The following is a 13,823-nucleotide window of genomic DNA, read 5'->3' as shown; positions in this document are numbered from 1 at the left end:
TTGAGAGGCCTGTTCAGACAGGAAGTCAGCCTTTATTGTTTCTTGAATATGTTTATTTTTCTAATAGAATTGTTTTTATTCTCAATTCAATTGGAAGGTTTCTTTGAAATTTTTAGTGTAACACATGAGTTATGACACCTAATTATGCTACTCTGGAAAAATCCTTGGATCTGATTTCCATGACTGAAATGACTCATTTTACCACTCGTCCCTGGACTGTTAAGGTCGAAGTTACATTTTTCCTTGGCGGTTGCTTATTTAAAGGGCTGCTTTCATGCCTGTGTTGTGATCTGACGTGTTTCCTGTGTGGTGAAGGATCGTGAAGAAAAACAGATAGATAAGTTAGACAGGAGATTGCCCCTTTGAAATCTGTATTCCCGTACATCAACACAAATGTTCTACTTAGTCAGATGATTCTGCTTCGACCAGTCCCATTCATGTGTGTAAGGGCCAAAAGAGCCTCTCGCATTGATTTTTTTTGTTTAGGGCATTTTATTCTTCCTTAATATTCAGCAAATAGCACCAGATGGCTCTCACACATCAGGCAGCTTGTGCACTTAATTCAGTAGAAAAATATGCTGGTTGTGTCCTTGCCCTAATCAAAATGAAGGCGTTCCAGCGTTCTCCCCCGCCTCTTAAGTCTGCGTGGTGGAGTCGAAGTCTGTCATAAGGATTCAGAGCAGTTTCTTCCTCCAGGCTGGGTTGGAACACGCTGTAAGCAGCAGCTTGCCCTCCAGATGAGGCGGGGAGAGGCCAGGTCTCCAAGGTCAGACTCGCTATTTAAAGCCTAATGACTAGGCTGAGATTCACAAAGCTTAATCCTTCCATCTGACAATTCTTTTTATCAAGCTGGCCCGAGACATACTGGCACACACTGGAGATTTGTCTCCCCGCCATGACATCTTTACCTTTCTCTACTCAGCTCTAAATGTGACATTTACTCAACAAGCTGCTCGCATCCCTTGTAAACCTCGGTAGTTCTTTTCCCTCTCCATCCCTGTTGTGAGATTGCCACTTCTCAGGTCAAGCGTTGCTTTTGCAAAGCTCTGAAATGCAGCAAAAGTATATTTTAATCAGAAATGCTGGTCTTTTTTGGCTGTTGTAGGATTAAATGTTCCCTAAACCCAATTCCTTTGAAGTACAGAGACAGCCTGTATACTGTCCATATTAATAGTATTTGCTATAATAATTGATTTGTACTTTTTAATACTATCTGTCACCATGAACCCCCTCTGCTGCACAGGAGGAGATCAGTCCACTGGAGAACGCCATGGAAACAATGCAGCTGACCAATGAGAAGATCAGCAGCATGGTGCAAAGGCATCTCAGCGACCCCAACCTCCCCATCAACCCTCTCTCCATGTTGTTGAATGGGATTGTGGATCCAGCTGTCATGGGAGGTTTTGCCAACTATGAGAAGGTAGTCATTTCTTTACTATTCATCAATAATCGTACTTCCCTGGTGCTACCTTTGGCTGTAAATCACTGAAAGTCACTTAAATCAGTTCTTGTCTCCTTTCTAATGTTTAACTAAGCTTCAGCAGCTTTTTTTAATTTTTTTTACACATTCTGCCATGTACACTGCAAAAGGAGGTAGCTTGAAAATACTAAAGGACACTAATCTTAAGAAAAAAATCACTCAAAATCTAGAACCGAGGAGTTCCAAACATTCAAAAAGAGAAAAATAAGCTATAAAGGAACTACTTCCTATGAATGTTACACAGCCCAATAATTTAGTAGTATTTCTTTGCTAGTTCTAAGCACAAGTTTGAGTTTTTATGTACCTAATTGTAGTTCATTTTGATCACAGTGACATAGTGTAATGAGTGGAAATGACTGATTTTAGAACAAAATGAGAATCCTTTCTTAGTGCAAGTTGGCCCATTTTTATAAAACCCTTATACAATCTGATTTTTTTTTTTGTGTAAATGTTTTCAGTCATGTTTCATTTGTAACTGTTTATTTAAGAGCAATACTTTGTATTTATTATTTCATTTGGTACAAGTTAAAAGAAATCTGCCAATCGATCTAGTATTTGTCTAAGATTATTTCAAATAAACTGTGGTATCCTGCCCATTAAAGGCAAAATAAAATCTTGTGATTAGCTATAAACACTCACATTTTTGTGAATTATCCTGGTAATTTGAAATATCATATTTCAAAAAAAGATGGAATTGCTCAAAAGAGTTTAATGTCTTTAAAGTACATCTATACTTCTTTCTCAATTATATTCTAATTTAGGGACTGCAATAGGTCAGTTATCCTTATTTCTAGACCAGAATCTTAAAGTAAAACTGGAATTAAACATGTAACCCTTGTGCTATCTTAGATGACCCCACCCTTACATTGACGTGTTCTCCCTACCATGACAAAGGTGGATAAAGGTGGAAAGATTTCATGTAACTCATGGACACCCAGTGAAGATCACAAATCATCGAAGAGAAACAGTTCAGAGCACTGTCTAGTGGGTCTAGATGACCCAACTCCCAATGTTAAAATGCCTAGGATAGCACAAGGGTTAAGATGATTTATAAGCAAATATTTACTTTCAAACTACTATTAAGATCAAACTTTCCAGTCTCCCTAAATCAAACAAGTCTTTTTCACAAATGACTTCCCTCCACCATTCACAAATAAAACATCTGCTTAGAAATATTACCGTAATTTCCGGACTATAAGCCGCTACTTTTTTCCTGGCTTACAGCCGTGCGGCTTATTCAGTGACGCGGCTAATTTATGGTTTTAATTAGCGGCCGCCATGTACGTATTTTCGGACACAGTGAATGGTTTGTATTCTCTATCTAACACCAAGCACAAGTCATTTGTTTTTCAACACACCTCTTAGCAGCCAAACAGCATGGACCTCATTTCAGGTCTTAGACACTTCAGTCATGGTTCAACAAAACAAAACACGCATGCCCAGCCGCATCCCAGAATCCTTTGGTGCCATTAGACCCAACGTGCACGTGATCGCCGCTACAATATGATGAAGCTTTCAAGTTAAAAGCAATCGTTAGAAGCAGCGTGAAAAAATCCACCATCACCAACGGGTTTGGAAAAGCTGGTCAGCTGCGTGACGGAGAGAACAGCGCATGGAGTGAATTTACCTCTGAGTCATAGTGACTCGGCTGGCTGCACGTAAATATGTGGGAATAACATCAGCCTTTATTTTGTCGGGACCCGACTGGAAACACAAATTGACGTGATCGTTTTAACGGTTTCTAAGGACTGAGCGGAGTTTTGCATTGAAACGCTCACAGCCTCCGTGTGAGCTGGAGACTGCGTGTCGTGTGAGCTGCGGGGCCGATGGCAGTCTGAAGGCTCCCACACGTAACAACGCATCCGCCCCTCATACACAAAACGTACAGGATTAAGTCCGATTGCTCTGCACAGACACAATTTGCTCCGTTCACCGGCGCAATGGGGACGAAGCGCTCCTCCTTGAAGCCGCCCTGGCCAGAGCTGTCGGAGAAGATAGGAACGGGAGACAAGGAGCGCGCGGGAGCGCACGGGAGACAAGGAGCGCGCGGGACCAACAGTGTTTGTTGTGGAAGGAAACTTCTGACCCACTTTTCAGTCGCCGCTGCTTTATTTTACTGGTGTGTTTTTTAACCAGCCCTGTTACTCCCATAACGCTGCCGCGACACAAGCGGAAGGAGAGCTGTTCCCGTTCACCCCTCCATGCACTGCTGATACTTGCTCATTCTTAAACACGTGCAACAGAATGGCGAGCCGGGCATTGGCCCCGCCTTTAGCCCCTAAGACTCATGGGAAATGGGGGATCGCGGATGTAAATTTCCTCATCATAACTGAGGGATGTAATGTTGATTATATGGTTACTGTTTGTAATTTTATGTATGATACCTAGATTGTCAATAATAAAAAAAAAATAAAAAAAACATAACTGAGGAACTTGTGAACAGAATAGAGTTCCATGCTGTTTGGCAGCTGTAGATATACTCAAATACATGATCCTGAGGCAAAGCTGACTCCATCCACTGTGTGCTAATGAAGCACACTTACTCTGGGAGTTAGGACGTGATTTGTCAGGATGACAATATTGCCTAATACATACGGCTTGTACTCTGACGCGGCTTGTGTATGTATAAAAGTAGTAAAACACGTGAAAATGGGTGGGTGCGGCTAGTAATTGGGTGCGCTTTGTAGTCCGGACTTTACGGTATTTAAAATGGAAAAAATAACTTGTTTCATTAGATTTACTACTTTAAATTAGATATTTTCAAGGTCAAATGACTCACCTTAAGATTTACTTTCTTTACATCTTATAAAAAAGTTACTAGTAAGTTAGTTTTATCTTATATTGATTTGGTTTGATTTAATTTGATTTATTTTAAGCATTAATTGTAGTCAATACAATATAAATTCAAACAGATTTATCAAACAGAAATTATGGAATGTATAGATAAAAAACACAGTAATAAAGCAATGACACAGTTTGATTAATTAGCTATAGTGATCATTAACTAAGTCATGTAGAGCTTGATTCAGTAAACATTAATTATTCACACTTGATATCAAGTGTATTTCAACTGGAAAATAGACAAAAAATCTTGCAAAGATTGTTTTATTTTCTAATGTAAAATAGTCTACATTGTGTTTCGGTTTTAAAATATAAGTTTTGACCATTGTCATATTTTATGGTTATAATGTTTTCTTTCTTCACTTGAAAGTTCTTTTTTGTTTAAAACCTGAGATCTTTGTTGTTTAAAATCCTTCAAGGCTTTGATACCACAAATTGGAAAAATCTTCTTTCACATCTTTTGAAATGATTCATTCCAATACTTTTGTGAATCTTCCTTTAAACCAATTGCTTATTCTTTTCTTGGAACATATTTATACTCATGTGGTGATAGATAACTTGTGAGACCAAAGACAGACTTCTGGTCACTCCTCGTAGTGGGGGGGGGGGACATGTGATGGAGGTCACTGGTGTCTAGATTCATTTTTTGGTCATGTTAACAGGAAATCCCAAAGCCCCCCCCCCCCCCCCCCCCCATTTCCCGTCTGGTCCCTGCCACAGATCTGTATTACATTATAATGAGATTTTTAACAAGCTCTTCCTGAGTATATTAGATCTCTTCCATTTTTCATCTGTATATGAAAAGGCTTATGCCAGTGCCTCTGTCTTGTCCTTTTCAGGCCTTCTTCAATGACAAGTACGTGCAGGAACATCCAGAGGACCTTGAGAAGATAGAGAAACTGAAAGACCTCATTGCTTGGCAGGTGAGACAGATGCTTTTAGTGGGATTTTTCTTTGTTTTTTGTATTAGTCTTATAGTCAGTTTCATCGAACACGTCACAGGTCAGGACAAACTGCCTTGGCCAGCTTGAAACATGCTGTTTACTGTGAAAATGAAACAATTTATTTCATTCAATGTACTTGAGTGTAGCAGATAAACTTGGAGGCAAAAATAATTTAAGATTAACAGGCAGGTGTGGAGCCTTGCAGTCTTGGCCTTTTACCTGAATAAAGGCTTTATAACCAAAATTTGGCTTTGCCTTACAGTGAGTGCTAAAGCTGTAGATCTTTTTCCATGTTCCACACCTCAACCTCTCCACTTTGGAGAGTTAGTGTCCAAGAATGGTAGAATGTTATTCCTGCTGTGCGTTTTTGTACCTGAGATTCCTTACCATACAAAGAAAATTATAGTTTTTTTTTATAGATAAGCTTTTGTGACTCAAACCTTAATAGAATGCTTAAAAAAGAGGTTCTGGAAGGCTTAGACCTTTAATTATCCACTCGGATCATCTCTTGATCTACTGTAAAATCGTTCCCTGTGGTCTTTAATTATGGTAATGCAGTTTTTAGTCAAACTCAAAACACCTCCGTCGTTTTCTCTGACATAGTTTCTACATAGCGGCAGTAGTTCATTAGAAATTTGCCTTGGAGTTGTTGGCGGGGCTAATGGCGTGGCTCCGGAGTGCCCAGAGAAAACCCCCTCATGCACAGGCAGAACATGTAAACTCCACACAGAAAGGTCCCAGCTGGGATTCGAACCTGGGTTTTTTTGCCGTGAGGTGAAAGGGCTAACCACTGCATCAGTGTGCAGCCAACAACCGTTCAAATCTTCATTGAAAGGTCAGGGGCTGGATTAGATATTGCATCCAGCCAGACATTACATTATGTGAAAGCTCTCCCTGTGTTGTCCTTCTTTATATGTTTCTTCTCTTTCCTGTTTAGCTCTGAACTATGGGTCACTCTAAAATCTAGGAATCAATGTTTTCTGCCTTACGGTTCATCCAAGATTTCAACACACATACCAGAGTTTTCTGTTCACTTGCTCTTGATGTCGACACAATAATGTTGCCGTCATCGTCATCTGGTCGAACTTTAAAAAGTTGTATTTGTGAAGCCTTTTGTCTTTACCTCTAATTTCCTTTATTTTTACCACTAAAGTCTTGTATCCATTACACATTTAAAGCCCAATGACTAGGCTGAGATTCACAAAGCTTAATCCTTTCATCTGACAATCAAGTTTTATCAAACATTATATTTGCACTGAAATGTGTTTTTCTCTGTTTTCTAGATTTGCTTAATTCCCATTTTCACAGTTCAAAAAAATCAGTTTCCTGCCTCATTATTCACTTGATGAATGTTTAGCACTGTTTATAATAAATCTTTTCTATTTTTTTCCTTTTTTTATGTATGCAAAATTAAAAATGTCCTAAGTCGTGCTCAGAAATGCTGTTATGTTCAAAGTTTATGTACTACATAATAGTAAAATCTTTCATTCTTTCCGGATCCACTCTGATCATCTTTTGATCTATTTTAAAAGTTTTCCTGGTTATGATTATTCTGTTTTCAGCCAAAATCAAAAAACCTGCGTAGTTTTCTGGGACATAGTCTCTGCAGAGCGCCAGAAGCTTGTTCCAAATTTGCCTCTGAATTGTGGGCGGGACCGATGGCGCTGAGCAACCCCGCCCCCTTCCACCCCTCGTTGCGCTGCAGAGCAAAGCGCAGCAGGGAGCTTGTGGCTCGCCCACTGTATTTTCTATGTCACAAATGCAATACTTTTTTATTAAATTACATTTTTTCATTAGCTCCTGTTTCCCGATTGGAATAAAGAAATCATCAGAAATGCGATTTTAAGCGTAATTTTTTCTTAATATATGTCCTCCATCTTCAGAAAAATGCCACAAAAACACCATTTTATTTGAAGTGGGTCTTTAAAGCGACACAACTTTTCACAAGTATTTACATTTGATATAGATTTTTGCTCAAGTAAACAAGCCAAGTATCTGTTACTTATCAGATTTCAGTTTTTCCTTCCAAAACTAAATCAAATACATGAGGTTGACTATTTTGTCAGCGTGTTTGTAATGTCTGGGCTTTTTAAACGCAGCACCAGGTCTCCAGTGTTTAATTATGTAACATTGATTTCTGCCTCAACAGAGATCTCTTTTTTTTCCTCACTTCCCTAATCATTAAACGGATGTCTCTTAGACCAATGCACTGAAGAAAAGGCTTCTTAAAAAAAGTTGTCTTCATGTAATTAAGGAAGCGTGTGTGATTTAGCATATAACCAGAGTGTGTGATACAATAAGCTTTATCAGTGTGCTGCCACCAAGCAGAATTCTGTTGCCATGCCGCCACTCAGTCGCTCTCAATCATCTTTAGGTCTATAAAAAGATGTGGGTATCCTGGGAGACGTGGATCTTGCCTTAGCTTTCACTCTTACTTTCTTTTTCTTGTCTTTCCAGCTCCTCTCCCTCCTCCTCCTCCTCTTGCTTTGTACCCCTGCTTCTTGTTCCTATCCTTCACCCTTTTTTTTGTAAACCTCCGTTAATTCTCCCATCCAAGAGGTCCCAGCAGGGATGATGATGGAGCTGCTCAAAAGCAGGGAGAGATCCATGCCGTGTCTGTCTTTTCCTTAATCTTTCTATGATTTAGCTTTGTTGGGAACACCGCAGTATCACTCGTTGTCATTCCGAGAGCAGGACACTTGCTCAGTTGTTTTGTTGCTCGCTGTGTTCATCATCCAGATGCCATCAGTGCATCCCAGTGCGTCAAAGCTGTTGTACTCCAGATCCTTGTTTGAAACCCCAGCTAATGTGTAAATAAAGCATCTTCTATTTCAGGTGATTACAAAAGATTGCATCACAGAGGCGAACTGGTGGTATTCGCCTGCAGAGTGGAGTCACTTCCTGCCACAGTCTACTGTGCAGGGGCAGTTTGACCTCACATGAAAGGCAGAAAGGCGCGCTCGCTCCAGAGAATATCAGGTTAACTCCTGCTCTGCTTCGCCTTTACTTGCCCACCTGTTAGATTGCTCCTTTGTACCTTGAGCCGCTGCTTTGATCTATTTTTTCCAGGGTTTTAGGGGAATATATTTATTTATTGGATTCATTCAAAGGTATCTAAGCATAAGCTGCTTATTTCTCAGCTTTAGCTACGTAACTTCAACGCAGAAGACAAGTCTGTGAATGTTTGCTTAGTTGCTAAGGCTCGTCTGTTACTGCATCTGACTCCAGCATCTCTGCTTGTTTCTAGTGATTTATTGTGCAATTCTTAACAGCCCTACCACAGCAAAAGATGCCATGCAGCACACAAAATAACCTCTCTTGTGATTTAACACAGCTAAAATAAAATAGAAATCCTTATATGCTGCAAGCTCCCCAAGGAATGACGCTTCCTCATCTCTCCAGATTTAGTGAGCAGAGCTTGCTGACACTGACTGTGGCATCGGGGTTCCCTAATTACCAGCTTTCAGCACTTTCAGTTTCTCCTTTTAGCATCCGTGCTGGTGTTATGTTTTTGTGGCTCACCTGCTCCTTAAAATGTGTGAGACAGCATCGAACTTGAAAGGGTTCCTTGCGTCACAACCTGCGTCAGTGATGGAGAACATCTTGCTCTTGTCTGTGGAGGTAGCGAGTCTGAACTTTCTCCTTTTGCGTGTTCGGTGTTTGCCATGTGGGGATCTTGGTGCTGAAAGGAGACAGGGGGAGAAGAGAATTCTCCTTAACATCATTTCACCTGCTTGTTTGTTTGCTCCTAAGCGGATCTACATTTACCGGTTGTGCTGATCATGCAGAGCCGGAGGCTTTAAGGTCACTTGCATTAAATTAAATATCAGCAGGAGGACGTTGATGTGTTCTTCGGGGAGAAAAAAGAAGAAGAAAAAAGTCGGCATGTGGCCATGCTCCCTTAAATCTATTAGGTGAAGGTTTTTCATGCTCGTCTTTTGTTTCACTAGATTCCACATCTCGCTGAAGGTGTTCGCATCCACGGAGAGAAGGTCACCGAGGCTCTGAGGCCTTTCCACGACCGCCTGGAGGCCTGCTTCAAACAACTGCGCGAGAAGGTGGAGAAACAGTACGGAGTGAAGACTCTGGTAGGAGCTTTTTTCTGTCCTTGAGATTTTTCATCTTTTCATTTTTTTAATACAAACATTCGTGCAATTCTTCATTTTCTTTCAAGTGTTTTTATGAGGTAAGATCTTTATTTGTTGAAGCTTTTATTTTGGCATCTTGCAGCTTTTAGGCTGTTACTTCTTTCAGTTTTTGAAAAGCTTAAAAGATGAGTAAAGTATAAATTGTAAAACACGTTTCCAGTTCTATTTTACGGTAAACTTCTTAAAAGTAGGAACAATTAAAAATTTTACTTGGATGATAATATGAATAAAAGTTTTTTTTTAAACTAACAGAAAATTCTTGTTTGGAAAAGATAAAGTACAAAATCAAAATCAGCATTTTCTTTTAGTCATTTCAGACACTTTTACTGATTGTTTACTTTATTTATGAAACAATTTTTTGCTTCCACTTATTTTCCTCGAGGCAGATCAAAGTTAGAAAAAAAATAGCAGTGACACTTTTAGCTTTTTAACTTTTGTGCCTGAATTTAATGCAACATTTGTTCAAACTTGCAAATAAAATACATTTTTGAAGTTTTCTAAACGGTATGGTAACAGATCTTAAGGTAGCCAAAGAGGCACCACCTCTCATGTCTGCTTCCATCAAGATCTTTTTTTTTAGCAAGTTTGCTCAATTTAAACTTTTTAATGCTCCTAATTAAATTAAATAGTTGCTATTTCACAATAAAAGTGAAAAATAGCAAATAGCTTTTCAAGAGTGAATTTTAGAATGCTTAAGTCTGCTTTGATACCAAACATTCAATAAAAACTTTATGCCCTTTTTAAATCATTCACTTTCACTTGTTTTAAAGTTTATTGTACTTTACATAAATTATTTTGTCCTATTCTTCACACTGCTTAGTATAGATGATGTTGCAAAGAAAAGCAAAAAGAAGAATTCATATTTTCTATTTCTTCAATGCGCCTTATGAGCTCCATGAATACTGGATGAGCCCTCGTCATGCAGATTTAGAAATCACACATGGCTACGTAATGATCTCTCAACTGTCTGTAAATGTTTAAAACAAGGTTCTGTCCTCGTCTGTCTCACGCTCGATGCGGGCGCAGCAAAAAGAGGTGGAAAATTCTGCTCAGCGGCTCCTGCTTGGAACTTTTTTAGTCATCATATCAGGAGGAAAATACTTCTTAGTCCTTTTTACCGACTACTCCCCTAGGCACTACCTTTTTCTACTGTAATCATTCAATTTATTGTTCATCAGAATAACACAAAGATGTATGATAAAACTCTATATAATCCATGCAATCATTTTGGTTTATGTTGTATTTCCGTTGTTACTTTCACATAGTTGTTAGGGAGACAAACTGTCCAGGGACGACAGACGGAAAACAGCCTTTTGGCTGCAGAGATGCTTTTTAAATGCCCAATGTGAAAGAATCTAATAGACAGATAAGTAACTTCAACTTAAAAATAATGAGATGTGAAAAAAAGCATCACAAATTAGCCTTTTTTATGTTTTTTTTTGACAACCAAACCTCTATCGTTTAACTCCTTTCAATATAAATTCAGCTTCCACGCACAATCAGCGATGATTACTGATCGAGGTCATTAGTTCCAGCTCGTACAGTGACACCGTTTCCTTTTCCTGTGGTGTTAGCCGGCAGCAGATGAGCGGCGGGGGCCTCGCCCGGCCTCCATGGTGCGCTCCTTCACGATGCCCTCCTCCCAGAGGCCGCTGTCTGTAGCGTCAGTCACCTCCATCTCCTCGGACAACTCTCCCTCCAGGCCTGGCTCAGACGGGTAACACTTTTCAATGCTCTTAAAATGCCCTTCTTTGGATTCTCATTATGTTTTTTGCACGAATCAGAGGCTCAGAATGTGAAGAAAAGAAAAAAAAAGCATTGCAGCATTTTGCTTTGAAGAATATGTGCAATGTTTTTGCAAAAAATGCTCCTGCATGAGTCGGCATACTGTACAGTGGAACTTCAAAGGTGACTGCATTAAACTTGACTGCTGCTGTATTGCTTTAGCTTCGCCCTGGAGCCTCTACTACCAAAGAAGCTTCACGCCAAGTCTCAGGACAAACTGGACCGGGACGAGTCTGAGAAGGAGCAGAAGAAGGAGAAGAAGAAGGAGAAGAGGAACAGCAAGCACCAAGAGATCTTTGACAAAGATCTGAAAGCAGCTGAAATCAACCAACCAGCGGAAGCCGTCATCCTCTCAGAAACGGTAGTGGGGTTCTTCTGGGTTTTTCCTCTTTATGTTGTTAGAAACCTGCAGAACAAGTCCCCTTTTTAATTATCATATAAGGTTTCAAAGAATCAAGGACTTAATAGGATTCACTTATTCTGCATTTTGGAGACATTTCACACTAAATACGTGCGATCATAGGGCCTAACGGGAGCTTGAGCACCTGTCCTGTTTACCTCCTAATAAAAAGTGCCCTCTGTTTTTACTTTTTTTTTGTTTTTGTATAAACATTAATACAGTTCTGTTAGAAACACTAGACAAAAATGTGGCAACAAAATCCCCCGGTATTCTATCAAACCCCTTTTCTTGTAACCTGGGAGTTCTCAGCTGCCGCTTCTGTCTTGGCGGTTCCGCTCGGACTTGGAGCCACCAGAGAGAATTAGGGACAGGCGGGGACAGTGAGAGAAGCTGCTGCCCCACGGAAAACTGAAGAGACGATGTGACAGTAAAGCTACTTGAATCTGAGAGCTCTAAAGAGTCGCCGTCCACTGACTGAACGAGCTTAAATATGGTTCATATTTTAGAAAAACGCTCTATATCAGTCAAGGAGTCATTCTTCACTTTAGCCAGACGTCTGAGCGGCGCATCAATTCAACCCAGAGCAGATCGTGGAGGGACAAGAAGTTGGGTAACAAGTTCAAAATGACATTTATCTGTTTAGTGTAATATTTTCTGATTAGATTTGCGTTCTTTAGACTCTGGATCATTCAGTTTCACAACTTTCTGTGTTAAAATGTTTCCAATCACAAAAAAAAAAACATGTTTGGAGGATAAGATGCAAAAGAGAATTCAGCTGTGAATCCCAATCTAGAAGAAGAGTCACATTGGGTGCAGCTGTCAGGAACTGGAGGTGTGAGAGCTAAAATGCAGGAAACTGGGCTTGGAGGCAGAAACTTAAAGATTTAATAAATAAACCTAAACAGGGAAAAAACAAGGAGGAGGAAGAAAAACAAAAAGCAGATAAATCTGACAAGATAGAACTGAAAAGCAGACACTTCTACTCAATGAAACAGCTGTGGATAATTAACATGAACCTGGAGTGACTGACAGGACAGAAAATGACCGAAAGCACAACTGAAAAACTAAACTAAACAGCAGAATCCTCCCAGCAACAGTATGATAACATTAAATATTATTATGGTTCCAGCATTTTGAGGGTAAAAGTTGTAAGATCTCTGTGTTTAAAATATTACCATCTGTATTAAATTTGATTCCTGTCGATTATGCCTGCAGCACATTGTGCCAATATAAATAGCCGTCAGCGTTTATTGCTTTGATGTCCACCAAGTCTTTGATAAACCGAACAAAGTCATGTTTACAATGTTTACATGAAAGAAATGACAGTTGTTTTACTTTTACCTACAGTAGCTGAGTATTTATCTATTAGTAGTTTATTTTAAATTTGACTTAATTTTGACTTAAAAACTGTTTTTGCTGCCCTTTTCAGAATTTGAGCCCCTGCCCCTCTAATCTTGTGCACGTCCCTGTTTGACACCCAATGGAAGGAATGCGAGTCATTTTCAATGCCTCCCCCCTGATCAAACGCTTAATTACTAAATACTTTTGTGAAATGTCTGCATTGTTGAACAGCGGCGAGGACATACCTTTTTGCTTTCAAATTCCAGCCGTAATAAAGTGAGGGGAAAACCCACCATTACATGTAAAAACGTTTACTCAAATTGATTTCTCCTGTCGGGAAACAACTAGCTAGTTATTGTGTTTGCAGATAAATGCACAGCATCCTCAAAGATGCGGGTAGAGTAGGTCTTGTTTGCTGCTCGAAAAACCTTCACTTCTGTTTTCTTGACTTGAACAATTGATTTTTTAAATTTTCTTTTATGTATACGTTCTACTCTCTGTGCAGATCAGCCCTCTGCGGCCTCAAAGACCAAAAAGTCAACTTTTGAACCAAATAGGTGGAGACCGCCGGCTCTCCGTGTCTCCCGGACCTCCATCTTCTTCCATGAACTCGTCCTCCTCCTCAGGACCCCCACCCATCATGCCAAGGAAACCCTCTCACAGCGTACACACTGGTTCCAGTAAGACGCCGTCCTTCTCTTCTAGATGAGTGTGCAGGACAAGATTCATCCGTGTCTTCACTTTCAGGAGCAGCAGCGGTTATGAGATGTTTGCTGTTTCTGAATTCCTTTCTTTTACGTTCTCAGCGAGAGGCCCGGGCTGCAGACATCATCGGCCATCTGAACACTTCTGTTCGTGTCAATTTTGAAGCAACAAAGCAATGA

The 13,823-nt window shown here is 39.9% G+C and overlaps 1 protein-coding gene across 2 annotated transcripts in view; it reads left to right on the top strand.

Annotated features, from left to right (window-relative positions):
• The window catches only part of dock1 (dedicator of cytokinesis 1), a 176,933-nt gene that overhangs the window by 159,255 nt on the left and 3,855 nt on the right, over positions 1–13,823 (top strand). For both annotated transcript variants that reach the window (XM_023949689.2, XM_023949687.2), the window contains exons 45-50: positions 1,244–1,420; positions 5,161–5,244; positions 9,216–9,353; positions 10,988–11,130; positions 11,361–11,559; positions 13,445–13,619. In XM_023949689.2, the coding sequence (XP_023805457.1) occupies positions 1,244–1,420; positions 5,161–5,244; positions 9,216–9,353; positions 10,988–11,130; positions 11,361–11,559; positions 13,445–13,619 (916 nt within the window). The remainder of the gene's footprint in view (positions 1–1,243; positions 1,421–5,160; positions 5,245–9,215; positions 9,354–10,987; positions 11,131–11,360; positions 11,560–13,444; positions 13,620–13,823) is intronic.

This window comes from Oryzias latipes, chromosome 19 (genome assembly GCF_053564925.1).
Source record: "Oryzias latipes strain Hd-rR chromosome 19, Olatipes_Hd-rR_3.1".
Classification (NCBI taxonomy): Eukaryota; Metazoa; Chordata; class Actinopteri; order Beloniformes; family Adrianichthyidae; genus Oryzias; species Oryzias latipes.
This window is presented reverse-complemented; position numbering and strand designations above follow the sequence as displayed.